Source organism: Oncorhynchus tshawytscha, linkage group LG07 (assembly GCF_018296145.1).
Source record: "Oncorhynchus tshawytscha isolate Ot180627B linkage group LG07, Otsh_v2.0, whole genome shotgun sequence".
NCBI lineage: Eukaryota > Metazoa > Chordata > Actinopteri > Salmoniformes > Salmonidae > Oncorhynchus > Oncorhynchus tshawytscha.
The window spans coordinates 56,533,588-56,560,809 of record NC_056435.1 but is presented as its reverse complement, the minus strand read 5'-3'; the positions used below and the strand labels follow the sequence as shown (position 1 = coordinate 56,560,809).

Below are 27,222 nucleotides of genomic sequence, written 5' to 3'. Positions count from 1 at the left end.
CAGCACCTGTACATAGCCCATCTGTAAACAGCCCATCCAACTACCTCATCCCCATACTGTATTTATTTATTTATCTTGCTCCTTTGCACCCTAGTATCTCTACTTGCACAGTCATCTTCTGCACATCTACCACTCCAGTGTTTTAATTGCTAAATTGTAATTACTTCGCCACCATGGCCTATTTATTGCCTTAACTCCCTTATCTTACCTCATTTGCACTCACTGTATATAGACTTTTTTTCCTACTCTATTATTGACTGTATGTTTTGTTTATTCCCCTGTGTAACTCTGTGTTGTTGTACGTGTCAAATTGCTATGCTTTATCTTGGCCAGGTCGCAGTTGCAAATGAGAACTTGTTCTCAACTAGCCTACCTGGTTAAATAAAGGTGAAAAAATAATAATAATAACATTGTTACACAATTTAATGGCGCACAGCAATGTGGTATGGAGCTCAAGGTAAGGACCTCTGGCCTCTGCATGCCTCTGGGGGCATCACACCATCCAACCATTTTCGGATCAAGCATAAATTGGCTCTTAGCTGTGGTATATTGGTCATATACCACAAACCCCCAATACATAATAAACACATTTTTAAAAAAGTAGATATTTACATTAATCTGGCAATAGTTTCCAATACGGACATAATTATGGCCCTATATCTGATACACATGTGAAGCAAGCTTGCATTAACAGTTGTCTATATATATTGGATTTATATTGCAAACAAAAATGCAAGTATAAAGATTGGACAACAACAAGCCTCCTCCGTCAGCTCTGTCATTGATTATTTTGCCTGAATAACAAAGGGGCGTGCCCTCTACTGTGGGACAAGCGAGAGTCGCAAGTTGTAGTACATTGTAAATAGAAAGCAGGAGAATCATTCGCCCATGTCGTAAATATACATTACAAATGATATTCGACTGAGTACATGTAATAATTAGCTAATTGTGTGTTTGCTGAAACAATCATATATGTGTTTTTGAGGAATTACAAGGGATTTAAAGCAGAAGAAATAGCTATGTATCGGTCTCTGTATGCCTTCCGATCTGCGGAGCCCAACTCGCTCCACTTCGGGTCCGGCGAGAGCTTTCTGATCCTGGAACGCAGCAACAAACACTGGTGGCTCGGCTCACGCTGCAGTTCGGGCGAGACAGGCTACGTTCCCGCGTCTTACATCGAAAGGATTCAGGTATGTTTAACCATGGTTTCTTAACTTTCTTGATTAGTGAAAGTGGAACGTGGATTTTGACAAGTATTCCATGCTAGCTTGTTAGCATGATAAAAGAGAGTGGACCAGTCAGTCAAAGAATTGAACGATCGGGAGAGGTTCAATTGCTGCGTTGCATTCCAATAGACCTGACTTCAGCTACTTTTGTGACTTTCTTTCACGTGACAGTCCTACGTGAACTGGAGACAAGCTCTGCTGCATTGCCTGTCTTTTGCTAATTTGTTTCTACAGGCTTTTAGCTGCATATTAAAAGTATTTTACATATTCATCACGACACTTATATGTGGACGTTTACATGCAAACAAAAATATTTTTTCAGAATAAACCCAAATGGTCTAATGAGAGCGGCTCAGAGAGTCATGCCAAATTCGCAATGCCAGCTGGGTCTGTACGGCAGGGGTAGTTGGGACATAAGCCAAAATGCATGAAAAATGTGGCGACGCATCTGTTATTTGTGTCGCGTCTAAAATCTCGTGACTGATGATGAGATTAGAGAAAATACAATACGCACATAGGATACATTGCTTTTAATCACATAACACCAATAAAAACTGTAATCTAATGTTTCACGTTTTCTATGGGGAGAGTTCAGTTAGAAGAGCTATGCATAGTTTGTGACATCTCAGGCCTTTCAGATTAATGCCAGCATCCCATATTCCATACAGCTACACAGCTGGATGCTCCAATGCACTCTTATTTTAGTCAATGAGTTCACAGTGTGAACTGCATGAGTGTGTTTTGCTGACTTGGTGAAGTGAAACCACGCTCTGGATATTCAGATTTTCTGTCTAACTGTGTCCCTGCCTGGGCCTTGTAGGTGAGGTCAGGCCAGGTTTTTGTCTGTATCTGGACTGCGTTGGTTGGCGTGTTACTGTTCAGAGCGTTTGATTTTGGGTTAGATAACTGTGCTGTCCTAGTTTTTTCTGACTGGAGTCCCATTTTGCCCTCTAGACAAATGTTTTTTTTTTTTGTTGACTTGTTTCGTAATAATTAATGCTGATGTTGAATATTTAACTCTCTCTCTCTCTCTGCCCTTCTCTCCTCTTTCTCTCTCTCTCTGCTCTCCTTTTCTCTGTGCCCCAGGCTCCAGAGCAGGATGAGGTTTTACAGTCTATCGACCGGGCCATCGAAGGGATCCATAACTTGGCCATGAAGAACGGGGGCAAATACAACCTGGAGCAGCGAGACATGCTACAGTGAGTGCAACATTAACACACACACAGACACACACTGATGTGTAGAATCCTCACGCTACAGTTCCCTGATTGGTGCTGATTCCTCATCATCATAGGGTGGCAAGTAGCCTATAGGTTAGAGCGAAAGGTTGCTGGTTTGAATACCAGAGCCGACAAGGTGAAAAATGTGCCGATGTGCCCTTGAGCAAGTCACGTAACCCTAATTTGCTCCAGGGGTGCCGTAATACTATGGCTGACCCTGTAAAACAACATATTTCACAGCACCTAACCAGTGTATGTGACAATAAATACAAATAAACCTGCATTGTTTCTCTCTGATCAGTTATCTTCATATGCTGCATCTGAAATGACCCCCTATTCATTACATAGGCTAGTGCACTACTTTATTAGGAATACATTACATTTCAGACATAGTTATTGTCTCTCTCTTTGCGTCTGGAACAGGAAGTTGATCCATCACAGGAAGGAGACCCTGTCAAGGCGAAGTCCAACTCCATCCAGTCCTAAGCAGGGCCTGTCCTCCTCTACCAGCGAACTGTCCCTCAGCCACACCCCTCAACCACCCAATGGGATCAGCCGCACAATGTCAGAGAGTACCGACAATGTGCAGGGGCTTTACCAGGTCTTGGATAGAGACTTGCATTCATTCACACCAAAATAAGAATGCATGATAGTCCATTTCATGATGGTCCATTTTTTTTGAGGAGGCTGAGACATATAACTGATATCCTGATACTTACTCTGATTTACTGTTATGTCTTGCAGGTGCCTCCTCAGCCCCGTCGTGCAGCACCCATAACTCCGCCTCCTCCTGAGAAACTAAGAGCCAGCCGACACCCAGGTGACTGTCTCATCGTCACCATGGAGACACAGCTACTCATCTTCTCTCCACACACATCTTCTTTCCACTCACAGACACACACACACACACACACACTACTCATGTCATCTACTGTAACTTCTACTCTATTCTCTCTCGCTCCTCCTTATTCTTCCTCATTCTCTCTGTCTCAGCAGAGTCATCCATTCCTCCTCCTACTGGCCCCGCCCCTGCTGCAGGGACTGGCCTGTCCCCCTCTGTCAGCTCTGCCTCCCTGGACTCTGGATCCTCCCACTCTGTGGTGTCCTCTGATGTCAGCCTTCCAAGCGTTGCCAGCACCCCGCCCCCAGTGCCAAGCCGTGTGAAGCCCCCACCCCCTCCTCCAGACGACCTACCTCCCTCTGACCCCTCTCCCCAGCCAGATCCCTCAAAGAAGGGCCCCACACCCCAACCTCAGCCCACTCACCCACCACAGCCCAGCACTGAGGACCAATCAGAAACCGACTGGCCTCTTGCCCCGCCCTCTGTCGCTGAAAGCCCCCCCGGCAGCCCCACTTACTCAGAGCCTGTGCCCGGGACAACTGGGGCGGAGCTTATCGAGCTGGTGAGGAGGAACACGGGCCTGAGTTACGATCTGTCTCGGGTAGCGGTGGGTGTGGTCGTGGGTCACCTGCAAACTACCTTACCACAAGCCTCATCTGCCTTAGAGAAAGTCCTCCTCTCATTGGTAGAGAGCAAGGTCAGTTACATAATCGTCTAGTTGCAGAATGTCAACTTACTTGCTCCAATACACAGTATTTCATGGTATAACCTCAACCTTTAGAAAGTTAAGCTGTTATACGTGCACATTATACTTGTACATAACAGGAAAGTCTGCAAATTAAAATGCCCTTTATACCAATTATAACAGTGACAATGTTTCGATCCGATGTGGATCTTCGTCAGGTCGAACCGATTCCAGTGCACATATCAACCCAGACTTCTCCCTGTAGGATCAGAGTTCGGCGTTGCCACAGGGACAAGTGTGTCACGATGAACAGCGCCTGGAGGTCATCTTAGGCGACCTTGCCCGTCACTTTGACGACTCTCAGCAGCGCAGCTGGGCCCTTCACGAAGACCACTCTCTCATTGCATGTTACCTGGAGGAGCTGCTGAAGATACTGGTGAGATATGTGCACTCAGGGAAAGTTGACTCAGGACTGACACCTGGGTTGAATTCAGTAGACGCCAAACGGAAGACAACGGACTGAAATTGGGAGGGACTGCCTGAATGTGTCCAATAAGAAATGCTTGTCTTTGTTTTCCGTTGCAAAATGTTTTGCTATGGTGTGCACTAATGAATACGACCCTGGACAAAGTGATTCCTCGATAGATGTGATAGTATTACCACTGAGACCTTTGGTAACTGTTGAATCTAAGGAAGATGGTGTTTGTGTCCCCAGACGGATGCAGATCCAGAGGTGTGTAAGAAGATGTGCAGGGCCAACCACTCAGAGCCAGTGCTGTCACTAGTGACCTATTACCAGATGGTAAGATATTCTACATGTTTCTCACTACCAGACCCTATGTTACCCTGTCATCCTGTTTCCCACCCAAGAGATCCACAATGTAAACAATATTTTATCATTGCATTATTTTTAAATGTGTTGTTTGTGGTATGAATCAACTTAATTATCATAGATGAGTGATGTTTCACCGGCATGTTGTAAATGCATAGTTGCATAGTAACAGTCTTACTTCACGTGTCACTGTGCAGGAACACCGAGTGTCTCTACGCCTGCTGTTGCTCAAGGTGTTTGGGGCGATGTGTAGCCTGGACTCTGCCCTTATCTCCACCCTCCTCAACTCCATCCTGCCCATGGAGCTGGCCAGAGACCTGCAGACAGACACACAGGGTGAGAAGGCCTCCTCTATCACTTCTTTTTCTCTCTCTTTCTCTCTCAATTCAATTTCAATTTAAGGGCCTTCATTGGCATGGGAAACATGTTTACATTGCCAAAGCAAGTTAAATAGAGAATAAACAAAAGTGAAATAAATGATAAAAAATTAACAATCAACATTACACGCACAACTTCCAAAAGAATAAAGACATTTCAAATGTCATATTATGTATATATACAGTGTTGTAATGATGTGCAAATAGTTAAAGTACAAAAGGGAAAATAAATAAACATAAATATAGGTTGTATTTACGATGGTGTTTGTTCTTCACTGGTTGCCCTTTTCTTGTGGCAACAGGTCACAAATCTTTCTGCTGTGATGGCACACTGTGGTATTTCACCCAATACATATGGAAGTTTATCAAAATTGGATTTGGTTTTTGAATTCTTTGGGGGTCTGTGTAATCTGAGGGAATTATGTGTCTCTAATATGGTCATACATTTGGCAGGAGGTTAGGAAGTGCAGCTCAGTTTCCACCTCAGGCTATGTGCACACTGCCCACAAAATATCTTCCCTTGAGCATCTCTCTCCTCTTCTCTCTTTGTGACCTCCGTCTCCTTCCTCATGTCTTTCTGTTTCAGTCTCTTTTATTTAGCATCTCTGTACCCCTCTATATCTCTTTCATGAATGTTTATGTGTCTGTGTTTTAACTCTCCCCAGAACATCAGAAGATGTGCTACACAGCCTTGGTCCTGACTATGATCTTCTCTATGGGGGAGCAGGTGCCCTATCACCACTATGGTATGAACAATATTAAATAGGACCACTATGTTGCTTTAGAATACTTACAAACTGCCATCACACTATCGATCAATATGTTCAAACTCAAAGCTGAAAATGTATCTGTCTCTCTCTCTCGCTGTCTATCTCTCCGTCCACAGAGCACTTAAACGCTAGTTTTGTTCAGTTCCTGCTAGATGTGGTTGAGGACGGTCTTCCCTCTGACACCACAGAGCAGCTCCCTGACCTCTGTGTCAATCTCATCCTGGCCTTTAACCTGCACCTCATAGGTGAGAGGACACAGGCTTTAGACAGAACATACACCTTTTATTTTAACAGTTGTCTTCACCACTCTTAAAGGGGTACTTCACCACTCTTTAACTTCATATTCATAGTCTGTAGCTCCATACCAGTTCAATGTGAAAACAGTGGTTTTCTGTGTCCTATAATTAATCAATATGAGGTTAAAAAGTGGTGAAGGGGAATGTTCCCTATTGACTGCTTTTATGTATTATGGCAAAGGGGACCCAATAACGCTTGGGTCCCCTTTGAGTGTTTTAAATTACTTGCTCTTTGTGTGTTTTACCTGTGAGGTGTGGTATTTGTGCTAATGTTGTTGTTTCAAGGTGTGCATGTTCTTTCTTGCTCTCAGTGCCTAGCAGCAACGTGATAATGCAGACTGTAGTCAAGAAGAATGTGAAGATCTTCTCTGAGAAAATAGTGCTTCTACTAAACAGAGGAGGTGAGACACACACCTTTGTTTACATCGACGATATTCAATACGATACAGTGTGAATCCATTCCAAGTTCTTTGCTGTTTGTTTTCGGTTTCTTCTTTCTATGCTTCTTTTTTTCACTTTTCTCTCTGTCTACACCCTCTTACTTGTTATTTCTCTCCTCTCTCCAGATGACCCTGTGTGTGTCTTTAAACATGCTCCCCCTGCCCCACACTCAGTACTTAAGTTCCTGCAGGATGTCTTTGCCAGCCGAGACTCTTCAGACATCTTCTACCGCACGGACATGATGGTAATGATAGACATCGCTGTTCGATGCATCTCTGACCTCTCACCTGGGGACAAGGTGAGACTGATATGCACGCGCACACACCACACTTCCCATTGGCCAGGCAGCCTGGGACTTAAGCATGGCTGAGTCTTATGTTTAGCCTGATAAATGCATCCTCAAAAGGAAAGTGAAGGTGAACTGTATAATGATTGTGCTTGCTAATGGGTTCACATTCTCGCTCTCTCTCTTATTCCCCCCCAGTTGAGGATGGAGTACCTCTCCCTCATGCACTCCATCATACGCTCCACAGACTACCTGGAGCACCTGCACCGCCTCTCCGACCTGCAGGGCGCACTGCAAAGGATTCTGAGAGAGGAGGATAACTCTGGAGCGGACGAGGGCGGGGCCACAGCTAAACAGATGGATAAGCTAATAGTGCAGGAGATGTACAAGGAATTCCCTCAGATCAGCGAGAGCTAGGAGGACTGAATATGACAGTGGTGATGTGCACTCATCCAGTAGTCTGCTCCTTGATACTGAGAGATGGTGCTGAGGAACTTCCTAGGATTAAGAAAGGACTGTAGACCGCTACTTAGTTTCTGAGATAACATACTGTTACAATTGACTTGAACCATCCATCATAAGGGCTAAAGCCCTTATGATGTAATCCCTTGTACTGAGGGGCCATACTACAGTGTTTTATGTAGGGCCTTGTAACCCTGGTACTAGTGTACTGTATTCTGTAGAACAGTGGTTCTCAATCTTGGTCCAGGGACCCAAAGGGGTGCACTTTTTAGATTTTGCCTTAGTACTACACAGCTGATTCAAATGATCAGCTCATCATCAAGGTTTGATGATTTGAATCAGGTGTGTAGTACTAAGGCAAAAACTAAAATATGCACTCTTTTGGTTCCCCGGACCAAGATTGAGAACCACTGCTGTAGACCACTTCTTTATCACTCATTCTTATTCCTCATCACATGGCATGGCCTCACAGTATGTTCAATGAAATGAAAAGACAAATGAGCTAATACGCTGATAACAAAACATTCTGGGCCGGTTTCCTGAACACAGATTAAGCCTAGTTCTCCAAACTAAAATGCATGCTCAGTTGAGAATCTCCATTGACTATGCTTAATCTGTGTCTGGAAAACAATCCCTCTCTCAACAAGACATTCTAGGCTTTGAAGTTACTTTTAAAACTCACAATTTATTGCAATGGCAATGCTGCTATGTGGTGAACCTCAATATCTATGGCTGTGATTGTCTGACTGAGCACTACTTGTTACCTTGCTTTCTGCCCTACACTTTATCTATAGTAACCTCCTCTCTAGGCATGGCTAACCTATGACATGCCCTAAATTCTTCCCAACAAGGCCGCTCCTACTCTGCTCTGCTGCTTGTGCTGTAGATGGAACATAACAGCACTGTAATAACAAGGCTGTACCAAGTAACAACAAGCTGTAACACGTTGCTTCAACATACTAAGCCTTGACTAACTTCGTATATGGTTATGGCTCTGTGAAAGGGAATGGTGTTTCCACTGGTAGGTATTTATTAGTACGAAATAATAAGGGATTGATATGTTTCGATTGTTCAGTATTACTTTAACTGCAGTCTGGGGTTAACTAAGTGACTTGTCACCAAATGCGATTGATTGCTTTTCCCTGAACATTTTGGCACGAAATCTCTCTGTTATCAGTCCCATCCTTAAAATGGCACTCCACTCTGCCCCCTACTGTATAATCCAACCCCTTAATATAGTACCCCTGAGAATCACTGTACAAGACACAAAGGACATCTTAGTTTCCACCCATTTTGCAGGACACACACATCCAGTTTTTCACATTGCAAGTCTCACTCTCTTAATGACTTCTCTAAATCACTGTCTCCCACTCTATCAAAGCTTGTTCTCCCTTGTATCATAGGTTATTTTTACTCAGCTCTGTTAGAGCTAATAGTGGAAGCGTTTCTGTGGCAAAATGTTCTAGTGACCATCATGATACACATATGCTGTACCCTTTAGCACACTTAGTGTTTACATATTTAAACATGGGATATACCAGAGTGTACTCTGTGATATGTGTTTTTATTATCCTGTGTTTATGCATAAAGCTATGCATGTGTCTGTGTCTATGTATGTCTATGTATATTTTTGTAAGTGTGTGAGAAGGTGTATGTGTATGGTTTCCTGTTGTTTAATCATTGTCCTTTGGACTTATTTTGTCCCTTAAAGCCCCCACTGTGTTATAGTAATAAAATCAATTTATCTATTTTCCCAATTAAATATATTTGAAATGGTTGTTCAGAGAGAGGCGATGGTAAGAAAGTGTATTTTCTTAATGTTTATAATCTACTAATAAACAAACATCTCAATTAATGGTGGTCCAGTTTTGTGTGTGTGTGTGTGTGTGTATGTATATGTGTGCTGTACTTGTTTTGAATTGAAATAATATTTGTTTTATGGAGGGGCATCCTTCGCAATACCCAGTATTTTAATTTGAAATAGTATTTGTAGAAGTATGTTGAAGAATTGCATTAAAATTCTTCCAGTAGTGTATGTTTACAAATAATATGGAGAGTTTATGGTAGAACTCTAAATTTAAGAGGGACCAAAGCAAACGTGTAACCCTTTACTCGGTCCGGGCACATGTATGGGTGAAATGCTTCCACCACTGCATTGCTTGCTGTTTGGGGTTTTAGGCTGGGTTTCTGTACAGCACTTTGTGACATCAGCTGATGTAAGGCTATTCATAAAGTAGGGCTTTATGAATAAATGTGATTAAGTCCGTACTGGACAAAACACGACGGTGGATGTCAAGAAAATATATCGACCTCTCATTTGAACCGATAGTGGTGACACGGACCGGTTAGCTAGCTCGTTATTTCCCCCAAATAGCTGCTGGTCGTAAAGACGCAACATTTTGTGTTTATTTTCTTGTTAGCTAACTGTCTTTTCTTGAACAGAAACCATGTCTAAATAGCAGGCGATAAACCCAGGGAATAACTTATTCGCTGGGTGCTTTGGTGGTGTCTGCTTGGTCTTCGCTAGATAAGTTAATAACAAAGTAGCTAACGTTAACTGCTAATATCTTGCCTCGCGAACCTAACTTTCAGTGGTCTCTGCTGCAGGTAGTATTCCTAGCAAAGTAATCAATACAAATGTATATTTAGAGATGTATAATTGGTTACTGGATGTTAGTGTCCTTGTTCTTTACATTTCATAGAACTCATGACAGGGACTGTCAGTTTACACAATGAGCGATTCACTGAGCTGTAGTATTGTGCAGTTTGCGAACGAGTCATTATTCGTTTTTTTCCGAGTGACTCCTTCATTTTAGTCGTAAATTTGACCTGCTGGCCAACCTGGTGTCGGAGCATTTCGTATGTTATGTATTAATTTGTGGGTGTGCATCACCCATTTCGTATGGTATGTTAAGAATTACCAGTTACAAATGTACAAAATGTACTATATGTTACGAATTTGCTAAATGCATGATCATAGATGCATGATCATAGCAAAGTACATAAAAGCCCTTTTACAAAATTCAGTTTGGACATTTGGAACAGTTGGCAGGATAAAGTCCTGTGAATGAAGAGAGTACCCACCACATTTATGAACAATAAAAATGCCCAAATAAAATGGAGGTAAAGCCAAAATGGCTTTGTAAATAAAGGTATACCAGTGACTGAGCCTAACAGTGACTAGAGAAGGCCGGCCAACCCTTGTATATAAAGTGCAGTGGTGAGAAAGGGCTTTGCAGTTTAAAATAAATCTCAATGCTCCATGGTAAAGGGTGTCAATTGATCTCAAACACTGAGCAGAAGCATTCATATATAAAATAGCCCCATAGTCTAGTAAAGGCATAAATGTAGCTGATACTAGCCTCCTTTTGTCTTCAAAAGAAAAACGCCTTATTCCTAAAATAAAATCCCAACTTCAGCTTACATTTTTTTGTAAGTTGTTTGAATATGCAATTTAAAAGAGAGGCCAACATCAATTAAAATTCCAAGATATTTATGAGGTTACAGTCTCAATCTCATTGCCCTGACAGGTAGTAATAGGTGAAAGGTTTAGAGATCTATTTCTTGCTTTAGAAAACACCATTACATTTAGTTTTGTCACTATTGAGGATAAGCTTCAATTGACACAAGGTATGTTGAACAGTATAAAAAGCAGTTTGCAAGTTTTGGAAAGCTTTTGTGAGAGACGAGGCACAACAATAAATAACAGTATCATCAGCATAAAAGTGAAGTTGTGCATTTTGCACATTTTTATCTAAATTATTTATATAAATAGTGAATAAGAGGGGACTGAGTACAGTGCCCTGGGGCACTCCATTACAGACAGACAATTTAACAGACATGAGCCCATGAAATTGAGTTTTTTATTTTATTTCAGGCAGGGTAGCCTAGTGGTTAGAGTGTTGGACTAGTAACCGAAAGGTTGCAAGTTCAAATCCCCAAGCCGACAAAGTACAAATCTGTTGTTCTGCCCCTGAACAGGCAGTTAACCCACTGTTCCTAGGCTGTCATTGAAAATAAGAATTTGTTCTTAACTGACTTGCCTAGTTAAATAAAGGTAAAATAATAAAATTATTTAACCAGGTAGGCAAGTTGAGAACAAGTTCTCATTTACAATTGCGACCTGGCTAAGATAAAGTAAAGCAGTTCGACACAGAGTTACATGGAGTAAAACAAACAAACATACAGTCAATAATACAGTAGAAAAATAAGTCTATATACAATGTGAGCAAATGAGGTGAGATAAGGGAGGTAAAGGCAAAAAAAGGCCATGGTGGCGAAGTAAATACAATATAGCAAGTAAAACACTGGAATGATTGATTTGCAGTGGAAGAATGTGCAAAGTAGAGATAGAAATAATGGGGCGCAAAGGAGCAAAATAAATACAGTAGGGGAAGAGGTAGTTGTGTACAGGTGCAGTAATCTGTGAGCTGCTCTGACAGTTGGTGCTTAAAGCTAGTGAGGGAGATAAGTGTTTCCAGTTTCAGAGATTCTCGTAGTTCATTCCAGTCATTGGCAGCAGAGAACTGGAAGGAGAGGCGGCCAAAGGAAGAATTAGTTTTGGGGGTGACCAGAGAGATAAACCTGCTGGAGCGCGTGCTACAGGTGGGTGCTGCTATGGTGACCAGCGAGCTGAGATAAGGGGGGACTTTACCTAGCAGGGTCTTGTAGATGACCTGGAGCCAGCGGGTTTGGTGACGAGTATGAAGCGAGGGCCAGCCAACGAGAGCGTACAGGTCGCAGTGGTGTGTAGTATATGGGGCTTTGGTGACAAAACGGATGGCACTGTGATAGACTGCATCCAATTTATTGAGTAGGGTATTGGAGGCTATTTTGTAAATGATATCGCCAAAGTCAAGGATCGGTAGGATGGTCAGTTTTACGAGGGTATGTTTGGCAGCATGAGTGAAGGATGCTTTGTTTTGCGAAATAGGAAGCCAATTCTAGATTTAACTTTGTTTTGGAGATGCTTAATGTGAGTCTGGAAGGAGAGTTTACAGTCTAACCAGACACCTAGGTATTTATAGTTGTCCACGTATTCTAAGTCTGTCCAGAACCGTCGAGAGTAGTGATGCTGGATAGGCAGGCAGGTGCGGGCAGTGATTGGTTGAAGAGCATGCATTTAGTTTTACTTGCATTTAAGAGCAGTTGTAGCCCACGGAAGGAGAGTTGTATGGCATTGAAGCTCGTATGGAGGTTAGTTAACACAGTGTCCAAAAAGGTCCGGAAGTATACAGAATGGTGCCGTCTGCGTAGAGGTGGATCAAAGACTCACCAGCAGCAAGAGCGACATCATTGATGTATGCAGAGAAGAGTCGGCCCAAGAATTGAATCCTGTAGCACCCCCATAGAGACTGCCAGAGGTCCAGACAACAGGCCCTCCGATTTGACACACTGAACTCTATCAGAGAAGTAGATGGTGAACCAGGCAAGGCAGTCATTTGAGAAACCAAGGCTGTTGAGTCTGCCAATAAGAATGTGGTGATTGACAGAGTCTAAAGCCTTGGCCAGGTCGATGAATATGGCTGCACAGTACTGTCTCTTATCGATGGCGGTTATGATATCGTTTAGGACCTTGAGTGTGGCTGAGGTGCACCCATGACCAGTTCTGAAACTGGGATTCGAAATGATCGGTAGTCTGTTTGTTCGCTTGGCTTTCGAAGACCTTAGAAAGACAGGGTAGGATAGATATAGGTCTGTAGCAGTTTGGGTCTAGAGTGTCTCCCCCTTTGAAGAGGGGGATGACCGTGGCAGCTTTCCAATCTTTGGGAATCTCAGACGATACGAAAGAGAGGCTGGTAATAGGGGTTGCAACAATTTCGGCAGATAATTTTAGAAAGAGAGGGTCCAGATTGTCTAGCATATGTACATATGTATACATGCTGTGTGGCTCACATTAGGCTGTTGTGTCTTTTGAAAGTGACATCAAATATGCATGTCAGTCGGACAGGTCCATAGAAATACTGTATACTATAAAATAGTTGATAACGCTCCCCTTCCCAGAAATGAATGACTGTAATAGCCTACTTCAGACCACAGATAGAGCACCTTGCGTCAACGTCCGATACACAATTGGCCTAGGTTAGACTGGCATGAACTACATTTGATCTGAAGGTTTTGACAACCTAGTATACCCGGTCAATACTTTCCGATACACTGCTTCTAGTCTAAATGGGGAAACCGGTAGCCCTGTCAATGAACCAGTCGACGTGGACGGGGGTGGGGTAAAGGATGGTGGGTATCGCCGGGGGGGGGCAGAACCGCGCTGTGTGCATTTATCAAAGTAGGCCATGCATTATGTCAAACCTTAACTCCTCTTCAAAAGGCTACAATGCAATGAGGTCGGTAGATTGGTTAAAAATGTATTTGTTTGATAGCTGTCATTGGGAGTTTTTAGTAAATGTATTTGTTTGACATTTAACCTACTTTGAGATTTGCCATGGCTGCTGATCATTGATCTGGCTCTCTTTATCCTCACAAAGTCTTGGCAACATTGGGGGATGGATGCATTTTATATTGGACAGACACTGAAGGTTATATTCAAATGCTATTGTACTTTTAATACTCAGGCTATTTAGCATTCTTTATGAGTTCTTAGATTTTACAAATCCCTGGTCTTGGAAACTCTTGATTGGCATAGAGTTCTATGATTTTCTTAGGCCTATTGCTATGGATTAGGCAGATAGTTTAATTCAAAATTGTATTTTTAAACTTGTTATTAAAGATAATTTATAGGCTCGGCCTATCATAGTTCTGTGATGAGCATCGAGATACCTGCTGGCTTGATGGATTTGCTGCAAGGATACACTGTGGAGGTACTACGGCGCCGACCGCCAGATTTGGTTGAATTTGCAATCCAATATTTCACGTGTCTACAAGACAGCCGAAAACACGACAGGCATGTCAAAGAAAGCTTAGCCGATTCTACGCGGGAAGGAGTGGCTTTTGATAGTATTTCAGTTGAATCAAATGAAGATGAAGACTCTGATGATGCCTATAGTGAGTGACATTTTTATCTCTATTTGGCCACTATTTTTGCAATATTCTTCATGATTTGATTATTAAATCTATTTTAAAAGATTTTCTCCTCTGTATTTTTATTATAACCTTTTTACTCTAAATTATACAAACCTTTTTAACTCTCTTTTCTAACTCTCACTTTTAAGTCTATTTAAAACAAAATAATACAAGTTTGTTTGTGGGTATCTCTGCCTCTTGATAAATCGGTTTCTGTGCCCTGACAATAAGTGATGAGAGAAAATTAGAGAGAAGAATCTGGTATGGTAGTAGGGGGATGGTCATGCACTGTAAGCTAAAGTGTGTCAATGGATCCATAAGAACAACTAATGATGTTCAGTGGGACCAACTTAATATCTGGTGCTGAAACATTTCTCTCTCTCGATAGTGCCCCCCTCCAACCCTAATAAATACAGTCGCAGAGCATCTGGTGAGTGTCATCCTTTGGTTTTGCATCCATTATATGCTGTGTATGAACTTGTGTGTTAGTTACAACATTCCCTTTGAGTGTATTTGTTTGTCCCCAGTGTGTGTCACAGTCATTTTGCTCCCCCAGTCTGTGCAGAGGCCTATAACCCAGACGATGATGAGGATGAGGACTTTGAGTCGCGGGTGGTACACTCCAAATCAGACGAGCAGCGTCGCAGACTCCAGGACGCCTGCCGAGACATTCTACTGTTCAAAACTCTCGACCAGGTAGAGTATTGTATGTAGTCCTGTAAGGGAGTGCGTAACTGGTGGCAGGGAAGTCTGGCGCAGGAGAGCAAAACTGGATAATCAACGGATCAGTTTTATTCATAAAACCACAGGTAACCAGAACAACAAACAAATGGGTACAAAACCCGTTGCGCACCAGAGAAAACGTGCACATGCACTTACAATAAACAATTCCGCACAAAGACATGGGCTAGAAGACCGGCGACGCCGAGCGCCACCCGAACAAGGAGAGGTACCGACCTTGACCGTCTCCAGCTGTGCGCCGACACCAGCCTCGGGGACGACCCAGAGGGCGCATGGCAATCCGGAGAAGATGGAACTCCTGCAGCATTGAAGGGTCCAACACGTCCTCGACCGGAACCCAGCACCTCTCCTCCGGACTGTACCCCTCCCACTCCACGAGGTACTGAATGCTCCTCGCCCAAGGCCTCAAATCCAGTATGGAGAGAACGGAGTACGCCGGGGCCCCCTCGATGTCCAGAGGGGGCGGAGGAACCTCCCGCACCTCAGACTCCTGGAGTGGACCTGCCACCACCGGCCTGAGGAGAGACACATGGAACGAGGGGTTAATACGGTAATCGGGGGGAAGCTGTAACCTGTAACAAACCTCGTTCACTCTCCTCAGGACTTTAAATGGCCCCACAAACCGCGGGCCCAGCTTCCGGCAGGGCAGGTTTCGGGTCGAGACCCAGACCCGGTCCCCCGGTGTGAACACGGGGGCCTCACTGCGGTGACGGTCTGTGCTGTTTTTCTGGCGCAGCACGGCCCGCTGAAGATGAGCATGGGCAGCTTCCCATGTCTCCTCCGCACGCCTGAACCAGTCGACCACCGCAGGAACCTCGGTCTGACTCTGATGCCAAGGCGCCAGAACCGGCTAGTACCCCAGTACGCACTGGAAGGGGGAGCGGTTAGTGGAGGAGTGGCGGAGCGAGTTCTGTGCCATCTCGGCCCAGGGCACGAACGCCGCCCACTCCCCCGGCCGGTCCTGGCAATAAGACCACAGAAACCTGCCCACATCCTGGTTTACTCTCTCCACCTGCCCATTACTCTCGAGCCGAACAAGCACCCTGCGCACCAGGGACACATGTTCAGCCTGCCCGTGCAGGTCCCTGAAAATCTCGTCTACAAACGCTTGGAAGATTGATGGCGCATTCATCAACCCGTACGGCATGACGAGATACTCATAGTGCCCTGAGGTGGTATTGAAACCCGTCTTCCACTCGTCTCCCCCCCGTCTCCCCCCCGACCGACAAAATTCCAGGGCGAACTCCTGGGCGCTCCTCGTCCCCTGTCTCAGATGGAAGAGCCGCTCACCCGCCGCTCTACCCTCGGGCGGGTGGTCGAAGACTGCCTGGAAGCGGCGGGTGAACTCCTCAAAATGGTACAACGCCGCATCTCCCTCTCCCCACACGGCGTTGGCCCACTCCAGGGCTTTCCCAGAGAGGCACGAGACGAGGGCGGACACCCTCTCACGGCCCGAAGGAGCCGGGTGGACGGTTGCCAGGTATAGGACGAGCTGCAACAGGAACCCCTGGCAGCCTGCAGCAGTCCTGTCATATTCCCGGGGAAAGGCGAGACGAATTCCACAGGGACCAGGACCTGTCTCTCCCAGCTGTCCATTGTTTGGACAACGCGGTCCATGGCGGTGCCAAGATGGTGGAGCATCGCCGCGTGCTCCCGGACGTGCTCCTCTACCCCTATACCAGAGGCACCTGCTCCTGCTGACTCCATTAGCGGTGCGGAATTCTGTAAGGGAATGCGTGGCTTGTGGCAGGGAAGTCAGGTGCAGGAGAGCAAAACTGGGTAATCAACGGAGCAGTTTTATTTTAAAAAACACTGGTAACCAGAACCACAAACAAATGGGTACAAAACCTGTCACGCACCAGAGAAAACGTGCACATGCACTTACAATAAACAATTCCGCACAAAGACATGGGGGGTACAGAGGGTTAAATACACAACATGTAATGAGGGAAATTGAGACCAGGTGTGTGAGAAGACAAGACAAAACAAATGGAAAATGAAAAGTGGATCGATGATGGCTAGAAGACCAGTGACGCCGACCGTCGAGAGCCGCCCGAACAAGGAGAGGAACCGACTTCGGCGGAAGTCGTGACAAGTCCTTGTAAGCCACTGAGAGTCATTAATTCTAACTCAGTGAGAGTAACTTGTAAGTTAAAAGTAATTGCACTTACTCTTTTATCTTTTTATCTTTTGTTCGGTTATGAACTCAACAAGCCCCCTCTCAATAGAGACAATACACATTAGAGATTGTATGGATTCATTTGTGTGATACTTGCTGGGTGTCCCAGTTTAGTATGCAAACACACACATGGTCCTCTTCTAATGTGTGACTGTTGTTTCTCTCCTTCAGGAGCAGTTCTCAGAGGTTCTGGATGGCATGTTTGAGGTGTTGGTCAAACCACAGGAGCACATCATAAACCAGGGGGAGGATGGAGACAACTTCTATGTCATAGAGCGGTGTGTGTGTGTGTGTGTGTGTGTGTGTGTGTGTGTGTGTGTGTGTGTGTGTGTGTGTGTGTGTGTGTGTGTGTGTGTGTGTGTGTGTGTGTGTGTGTGTGTGTGTGTGTGTGTGTGTGTGTGTGTGTGTGTGTGAATCTATCATTTTTTTCTGTTTGAGGAGCATTAGGCCTAATCATGTGAATATGATGTTCTTTGATTCCTCTGGTGTCCTGTGTACCTCTCTTTGTCTGCTGTAGGGGTGTGTACGACATTGTTGTGCTGATTGATGGAGTTGGAAAGTGTGTGGGGAAGTATGACAATAAGGGCAGTTTCGGGGAGCTGGCTCTCATGTACAACACCCCACGCGCTGCCACTATCATGGCCACCCAGGAGGGGGCACTGTGGGGATTGGTGAGTCACAGTAGTGTGTGTGTGTGTTTAATGTGTATCTATGAGAGATGAGTTGTAACCTTTATGTGAATGTTTTAGGATCGGGCCACATTCCATAGACTCATAGTGAAGAACAATGCCAAGAAGAGAAAGATGTATGAAGCCTTCATTGAGTGTGTACCCCTTCTAAAGTCTCTCGAGGTGTGTGAAAAAATCCAGAAAATCACATTGTAGGATTTTTAATGAATTTATTTGCAAATTATGGTGGAAAATAAGTATTTGGTCACCTACAAACAAGCAAGATTTCTGGCTCTCACAGACCTGTAACTTCTTCTTTAAGAGGCTCCTCTGTCCTCCACTCGTTACCTGGATTAATGGCACCTGTTTGAACTTGTTATCAGTATAAAAGACACCTGTCCACAACCTCAAACAGTCACACTCCAAACTCCACTATGGCCAAGACCAAAGAGCTGTCAAAGGACACCAGAAACAAAATTGTAGACCTGCACCAGGCTGGGAAGACTGAATCTGCAATAGGTAAGCAGCTTGGTTTGAAGAAATCAACTGTGGGAGCAATTATTAGGAAATGGAAGACATACAAGACCACTGATAATCTCCCTCGATCTGGGGCTCCACGCAAGATCTCACCCCGTGGGGTCAAAATGATCACAAGAACGGTGAGCAAAAATCCCAGAACCACACGGGAGGACCTAGTGAATGACCTGCAGAGAGCTGGGACCAAAGTAACAAAGCCTACCATCAGTAACACACTACGCCGCCAAGTCCCCCTGCTTAAGTCAGTACATGTCCAGGCCCGTCTGAAGTTTGCTAGAGAGCATTTGGATGATCCAGAAGAAGATTGGGAGAATGTCATATGGTCAGATGAAACCAAAATAGAACTTTTTGGTAAAAACTCAACTCGTTGTGTTTGGAGGACAAAGAATGCTGAGTTGCATCCAAAGAACACCATACCAACTGTGAAGCATGGGGGTGGAAACATCATGCTTTGGGGCTGTTTTTCTGCAAAGGGACCAGGACGACTGATCCGTGTAAAGAAAAGAATGAATGGGGCCATGTATCGTGAGATTTTGAGTGAAAACCTGCTTCCATCAGCAAGGGCATTGAAGATGAAACGTGGCTGGGTCTTTCAGCATGACAATGATCCCAAACATCCTGCCCGGGCAACGAAGGAGTGGCTTCGTAAGAAGCATTTCAAGGTCCTGGAGTGGCCTAGCCAGTCTCCAGATCTCAACCCCATAGAAAATCTTTGGAGGGAGTTGAAAGTCCGTGTTGCCCAGCAACAGCCCCAAAACATCACTACTCTAGAGGAGATCTGCATGGAGGAATACCAGCAACAGTGTGTGAAAACCTTGTGAAGACTTACAGAAAACGTTTGACCTCTGTCATTGCCAACGAAGGGTATATAACAAAGTATTGAGATAAACTTTTGTTATTGACCAAATACTTATTTTCCACGATAATTTGCAAATAAATTCATAAAAAATCCTACAATGTGATTTTCTGGATTTTCTTTTCTCATTTTGTCTGTCATAGTTGAAGTGTACCTATGATGAAAATTACAGGCCTCTCTCATATTTTTAAGTGGGAGAACTTGCACAATTGGTGGCTGACTAAATACTTTTTTTGCCCCACTGTATGTCTGTTTTATTTGACCACAGAATTGTTTTTGTGTCCTTTACAATCAAAATTGTACTGTGTATTCAAAGTACAACATAAGAGAAGGTACATGAGAGGCTCACATTGTAAACAATCCTCACTCAGAATGCATGTAAAGTTTGATGTATACTTTTATCACACCTTCTGTCCTCGTCTTTTCCTCAGCTCTCTGAGAGGATGAAAATTGTTGATGTCGTGGGAATGAGAGCGTTCAAAGATGAGGAGTGCATCATAACACAGGTATTATGGCTTTTTATTGTACAGTTCATCTAAGATTATTCTTTACTTTGAACCACTGCTTCTTCTACTGCTTTTCTACACTTTTAGGGGGAGAAGGCAGATTGTTTCTACATCGTGGAGTCGGGCCAGGTGAAGATCATGATAATAAGCAAAGTAGGTGTACATGTTTTGCTCTTCACTTGGGTGTGTGTTAGACCTACTCTATAAATAAAGACGTTGCTGTGGGTACCTGCTGCAAGGAACTGACTGTACTGAATGTATGCATCTAGCATCATTGGAATGTGGTACAACAGACTCAGCTGTATGTCTCCCTACCTAGACTAAAGTAGGACAGCTGGACAATGCAGAGGTGGAGATTGCACGCTGCTCTAGAGGCCAATACTTCGGAGAGCTGGCTCTGGTCACCAACAAACCACGTGCAGCATCCGTCTATGCTGTAGGGGACACCAAGTGCTTGGGTACGTTGTACAGTGAGCATCAACAGTGAGCTTCAAAAGTATTGGTACAGTGACACATTGTTTGTTGTTTTGTTTCTATACTCCAGCATTTTGGATTTGAAATGATACAATGACTATGGGGTTAAAGTGCACACTGTCAGATTTCATTTGAAGGTATTTTCATCCATATCAGAAGAACCATCTATAAATAAGAGCACTTTTTGTACATAGTTTTTAGGGCACCAAAAGTACTGGGACAAATTCACTTATATGTGTATTAAAGTAGTCAAAAGTTTGGTATTTGGTCCCATTTTCCTAGCATGCAATGAAGCTCATGACTCTACAAACTTGTTGGATGCAAGTTTTGGTTGTGCCTAATAGAAATTAATGGTAAATAATGTATTGTGTCATTTTAGAGTCACTTTTATTGTAAATAACAATAGAATGTTTCTAAACACTGCTACATTCATGTGGATGTTACCATGATTGCGGATAATCCTGAGCGAATCGTGAATAATGATGAGTTAGAAAGTTACAGACGCACAAATATCATACCCCCAAAACATGCTAACCTCTCACCATTACAATAACTGTCTCTCCGTCTCTAAAGCAGTCAGAAATGAATAGATCAGGGAGTGTATTCAAGCAGGGGGGAATTCTGACCTGAGTTAAGTGCACGTAAATGGAACGCAATTCCCTTTTAATGTACTTCTCTCTTTATGCGTACTCTGTATTCTGACCTTGAATTTAAGCATGAGAATAGCATGCTATTCACCCGCTATTCGTTCGTGGTGATCTAAGAAATGAAGTTGTGACGGAAGTGTGTTTACTGATACGCCATATTCTGACCTTGACTTAATTTCCTCATAATTCCACCACCTTTACACGTGAGTAAACCATGAATACGGTTGAGCAAACCTGCCAGTTCCAAGTAGAAAAAGCATCTACTTTCTTTATTTCTGCAACGGTTTTAGATGATTTTTCCTTATGATCCCTGGAGACGAATGTGAAACCAGTCATATGGAAGCAAACTAAAAATCATATCAACATAATCAAATCAAATCCAATTTTATTTGTCACATACACATGGTTAGCAGATGTTAATGCGAGTGTAGCGAAATGCTTGTGCTTCTAGTTCCGACAATGCAGTAATAACCAACAAGTAATCTAACTAACAATTCCAAAACTACTGTCTTATACACAGTGTAAGGGGATAAAGAATATGTACATAAGGATATATGAATGAGTGACGGTACAGAGCAGCATAGGCAAGATACAGTAGATGGTATCGAGTACAGTATATACATCTTAGATGAGTATGTAAACAAAGTGGCATAGTTAAAGTGGCTAGTGATACATGTATTACATAAGGATGCAGTCGATGATATAGAGTACAGTATGTACGTATGCATATGAGATGAATAATGTAGGGTAAGTAACATTATATAAGGTAGCATTGTTTAAAGTGGCTAGTGATATATTTACATAATTTCCCATCAATTCCCATTATTAAAGTGGCTGGAGTTGAGTCAGTGTCAGTGTCAGTGTGTTGGCAGCAGCCACTCAATGTTAGTGGTGGCTGTTTAACAGTCTGATGGCCTTGAGATAGAAGCTGTTTTTCAGTCTCTTGGTCCCAGCTTTGATGCACCTGTACTGACCTCGCCTTCTGGATGATAGCGGGGTGAACAGGCAGTGGCTCGGGTGGTTGATGTCCTTGATGATCTTTATGGCCTTCCTGTAACATCGGGTGGTGTAGGTGTCCTGGAGGGCAGGTAGTTTGCCCCCGGTGATGCGTTGTGCAGACCTCACTACCCTCTGGAGAGCCTTACGGTTGTGGGCGGAGCAGTTGCCGTACCAGGCGGTGATACAGCCCGCCAGGATGCTCTCGATTGTGCATCTGTAGAAGTTTGTGAGTGCTTTTGGTGACAAGCCGAATTTCTTCAGCCTCCTGAGTTTGAAGAGGCGCTGCTGCGCCTTTATTTTCCTGACACCACACTCCGAGGGCCCTCACCTCCTCCCTGTAGGCCATCTCGTCGTTGTTGGTAATCAAGCCTACCACTGTTGTGTCGTCCGCAAACTTGATGATTGAGATGGAGGCGTGCGTGGCCACGCAGTCGTGGGTGAACAGGGAGTACAGGAGAGGGCTCAGAACGCAGCCTTGTGGGGCCCCAGTGTTGAGGATCAGCGGGGTGGAGATGTTGTTGCCTACCCTCACCACCTGGGGGCGGCCCGTCAGGAAGTCCAGTACCCAGTTGCACAGGGCGGGGTCGAGACCCAGGGTCTCGAGCTTGATGACGAGCTTGGAGGGCACTATGGTGTTGAATGCCGAGCTGTAGTCGATGAACAGCATTCTCACATAGGTATTCCTCTTGTCCAGATGGGTTAGGGCAGTGTGCAGTGTGGTTGAGATTGCATCGTCTGTGGACCTATTTGGGCGGTAAGCAAATTGGAGTGGGTCTAGGGTGTCAGGTAGGGTGGAGGTGATATGGTCCTTGACTAGTCTCTCAAAGCACTTCATGATGACGGAAGTGAGTGCTACGGGCGGTAGTCGTTTAGCTCAGTTACCTTAGCTTTCTTGGGAACAGGAACAATGGTGGCCCTCTTGAAGCATGTGGGAACAGCAGACTGGTATAGGGATTGATTGAATATGTCCATAAACACACCGGCCAGCTGGTCTGCGCATGCTCTGAGGGCGCGGCTGGGGATGCCGTCTGGGCCTGCAGCCTTGCGAGGGTTAACACGTTTAAATGTCTTACTCACCTCGGCTGCAGTGAAGGAGAGTCCGCATGTTTTCGTTGCAGGCCGTGTCAGTGGCACTGTATTGTCCTCAAAGCAGGCAAAAAAGTTATTTAGTCTGCCTGGGAGCAAGACATCCTGGTCCGTGACTGGGCTGGATTTCTTCTTGTAGTCCGTGATTGACTGTAGACCCTGCCACATGCCTCTTGTGTCTGAGCCGTTGAATTGAGATTCTACTTTGTCTCTGTACTGACGCTTAGCTTGTTTGATAGCCTTGTGGAGGGAATAGCTGCACTGTTTGTGTTCGGTCATGTTACCAGTCACCTTGCCCTGATTAAAAGCAGTGGTTTGCGCTTTCAGTTTCACGCGAATGCTGCCATCAATCCACGGTTTCTGGTTAGGGAATGTTTTAATCGTTGCTATGGGAACGACATCTTCAACGCACGTTCTAATGAACTCGCACACCGAATCAGCGTATTCGTCAATATTGTTATCTGACGCAATACGAAACATATCCCAGTCCACGTGATGGAAGCAGTCTTGGAGTGTGGAGTCAGCTTGGTCGGACCAGCGTTGGACAGACCTCAGCGTGGGAGCCTCTTGTTTTAGTTTCTGTCTGTAGGCAGGGATCAACTAAATGGAGTCGTGGTCAGCTTTTCCGAAAGGAGGGCGGGGCAGGGCCTTATATGCGTTGTGGAAGTTAGAGTAACAATGATCCAAGGTTTTTCCACCCCTGGTTGCGCAATCGATATGCTGATAAAATTTAGGGAGTCTTGTTTTCAGATTAGCCTTGTTAAAATCCCCAGCTACAATGAATGCAGCCTCCGGATAAATGGATTGGTGCAAATGACATGTATTGCGGACCCTTTCCCACAGTGAAGTAGGCTATAAATATCTGTGCCGTTATTCAGAATTGTAATTGTTTGTCCCCCGATGATGTCGCAACGCAGATGCTCGTTGGCGCGCACGAGCAGTGTGGGTGCAATAATTGAATAACATATATTCCTACATTTATTTTGCTATGCTTGCGCACCCGAGCGGTATGGTCAGCCTGTAACATGCTGACCGGACACGTCGCCTGCGTTGCAAAATAAATTAAGGAGCATATGTTATTCAATTATTGCCAACGAGCGTCTGCGTTGCCAAGGGCTAAAATAGAAGTCATTCCTATTTCTGACGCAGATCGTGCTGCAAGTCCTGCCTTCACCATATAAATTCAAAGATCAAAAAGCCTGGAAGGTGAAGAGATGACTAGAAATGATTCGGTTGACAGTTTTATGTGTGGATGAATTGTCGGAGTAGAGGACCTTGTGCATTTGATGTAAAATAACAACTCAATGTTTATATCCCAGGACAAATTAGCTAGCAACAGCAAGCTAGCTAAATAAGACAAATTAGTTAGCATGTGCAAGCTAGCTAGCTAAATTGCCATACATGTTTAATGCTTTTCGACCTGTCCCCAAATTAATGTAATTGGTTCAGTTTGTTTTGATATTTTAACCTGCATGTCGTGATCGTATTTGGTGTGTGGGGGTCAAAATAAATATATGCACAATGGCGCACGCACGCAGCCAGTTTGGGTTCCTTGTAAATGTCTAACATGCTGACCAGGCTGCTCACACGCGTGCGCCATCGCACGCATGTTGATTTTGTCCACCCACACCAGAAGCGATCAGGATATGCTGGTTGAAATATCAAAACGAACTCTGAACGAACTATATTAATTTGGGGACATGTCGAAAAGCATTAAACATTTATGGCAATTTAGCTAGCTTGCTTGCTGTTGCTAGCCAATTTGTCCTGGGATATAAACATTAGGTTGTTATTTGACCTGAAATGCACAAGTTCCTCTACTCTGACAATCAGATAAAAAGGTAAACCAAGTTCGTTTCTAGTCATCTCTCCTCCTTCAGGCTTCTTCTTTGGACTTTATATGGCGTTTGGCAACCAACTTTAAGGTGCATTACCACCACCAACTGGACTGGAGTGTGGACCTCAGTTCATCTTTCAATCACCCACGTGGTTATATGCTCCTTAAAAACCAATGAGATGAGAGAGGTGGGACTTGCAGCGCATCAAGTGTCACAAATAGAACCAAGTTCTATTTTAGCACCTGGCAACGCAAACACTCATTGATGCTCGAAAGCATTGTGGGTACAATGATTGAATAACATGTATGTGTACATTTATTTTGCAACGCGAGCGGTGTGATCAACATGTAAGACGTTGGGGGGCTAACATATGGAATTGTTTTAAGTTAGTCATACCATGGATCATTTAGCTAGTCAAAAAGCAAATCTTAAGGAATAAGGTTTTGAAGTGTCTGTCCAATATCTAGGAGATACAAGAAAGCTCAGGAAATATTTGTGTTTGTTTGGCACATATTTAACCCTTTATTTTTAATGGCACAAAACTATTTCCATACTTCTATTAATTTGTGTGGGTTAACTTCAGACAAGTCCTGTGAAACTTATGGGGTCGTAGAGCAAAACGGTGGCTAATATTTAACATGATAGAAATAGGAAACAAAAAATGTGGGTAGCCTATAATTAAGACATTCGAAAGTGCCCATCTCTGGAAGTTAAAAGGCCATACAATTTAAATTCTACATAATTGCACAGCATTTCATAAACTTGACTGTGGGAAAGTTGATATGATGATATGCTTCAGTATGCTGCCAATATGACGGGTTTCACATTTGTCTCCAGCGATTTTAAGGTAAAATAAAGGCTATCTAAAACAAGTGTCATTTATATTTGCAATTCTGTTATCCAAACAGATTACTCATTTACCTAGCTCTTATCAAATTGTAAATTACAGTGCATGGAGAATGCTGTTATTTCTATTGGAAAACAATTAAGTAGATGCTTTTTCCACATGAAACAGGTAGGTTGGCGAGACCTTAATAGGTTCCTTGCGTGTAAAGGTGGTGGAATTATGAGGGAATTAAATCAAGGTCAGAATATGGTGTATCTGTAGACATGCCTACGCCACACCTTCATTTATTCAATCTCCACCCAAAATGAATTGCAGGTGAATAGCATGCTATTCTCATGAAATTCAAGGTCAGAATACACAGAGAGATAAGTGCATAAAAAGGGAATTCCATTCCATTTACGCACGCTTAACTCAGGTTGGAATGAATAAAGGCCCAGAAGATCAGTTTGGGTCTGTTTAGCTTTATCGGCTTTTTATTGTTTGACTTGACTTGCACTCCCTCCTTTTTTCTCTTTCCTCCTACACCCCCGCCCCCCAGTAATAGACATTCAAGCGTTTGAGCGTTTGCTGGGTTCCTGTAAGGAGATTATGAAGAGGAACATTTCCCAATACGAGAACCAGCTGGTAGCTCTGTTTGGTTCTAGTGTAGATTTGAAACATTAAAGTATAATTGTAAGAAACAGCACACTAACACAATCCCACAGAGTGCTTCCTAAACACATACTAGCTTTACATACTTACAAGATATTTGTTGACATTTAATTGTAGAATCTACTGGACCTGATTTAATAACTGATATCAACGTTACAATGTGAACTGTCTCAAATTAATTTGATCATTTTGTTTACATGTAGTATTTTCCTTGTTTGACTATTGTGGAAGTATCTGTATTGTTTACCGTGTTGACTTGGCAATTGTTCATGCATGTTAGCCCAATTTATTGATAATTCTAGCCCAATAGCTCCCTCACAAACAGATGCTGTTTTATGTACTGAAATTGCCTTGAGGTCAAAGGTCCATCAATCAAATATTAATATGTGCTTTGATATGGAAATACTTTTCATCTGCAAATGGGGAGATTTCATAAATGTAATCCCTGGTCAAAATGTTATCAATAAAGTAAATAGAAGTTGGTATTACGCAATGATTTCTGCAGTTTAAACTGTGCTGTGTTACTGATGTGCTGGGTGGCACTGGAGTTGATTGAACTTCAGGTGGTGTGAAAGCCAAGTGTCGGTGGGTAAGGGCTTGGACCAAAGTGTTACTGTTATGTAACTATTCTGTGATTAGCTATACAATTCCAATACACAAGTCACCCCTTTGGTAGACAGTATCAGTGATGAAATCCTATCAAACTATAGAATGTTACCATAATGGAATGCATTTGCAAA

The 27,222-nt window shown here is 43.7% G+C and overlaps 2 protein-coding genes across 3 annotated transcripts; both read left to right on the top strand.

Annotated features, from left to right (window-relative positions):
* The first annotated feature begins 404 nt into the window (after window positions 1-404).
* Window positions 405-9,291, top strand: LOC112254876 (NCK-interacting protein with SH3 domain). Of its 2 annotated transcripts, none has more exons than XM_024427815.2 (13): window positions 405-1,190; window positions 2,313-2,425; window positions 2,870-3,047; window positions 3,191-3,266; window positions 3,443-3,984; window positions 4,238-4,408; window positions 4,688-4,774; window positions 5,002-5,140; window positions 5,847-5,927; window positions 6,068-6,196; window positions 6,559-6,648; window positions 6,814-6,986; window positions 7,173-9,291. In XM_024427815.2, the coding sequence occupies exons 1-13, from the start codon at window positions 1,020-1,022 to the stop codon at window positions 7,389-7,391; spliced, it is 2,169 nt and encodes a 722-aa protein (XP_024283583.1). In that variant the 5' UTR covers window positions 405-1,019; the 3' UTR covers window positions 7,392-9,291. The 2 variants fall into 2 exon arrangements, with proteins under 2 accessions (XP_024283583.1, XP_024283582.1); XM_024427814.1 differs by having other exon boundaries at window positions 406-1,190; window positions 3,440-3,984.
* A 4,423-nt stretch (window positions 9,292-13,714) lies between these two features.
* LOC112254902 (cAMP-dependent protein kinase type II-alpha regulatory subunit-like) lies at window positions 13,715-27,017 on the top strand. Its single transcript, XM_042324666.1, has 10 exons — window positions 13,715-14,435; window positions 14,842-14,883; window positions 15,010-15,149; window positions 17,545-17,651; window positions 17,891-18,044; window positions 18,123-18,224; window positions 19,866-19,940; window positions 20,028-20,093; window positions 20,260-20,398; window positions 26,370-27,017. The coding sequence occupies exons 1-10, from the start codon at window positions 14,195-14,197 to the stop codon at window positions 26,492-26,494; spliced, it is 1,191 nt and encodes a 396-aa protein (XP_042180600.1). The 5' UTR covers window positions 13,715-14,194; the 3' UTR covers window positions 26,495-27,017.
* The last annotated feature ends 205 nt before the right edge of the window (window positions 27,018-27,222 follow it).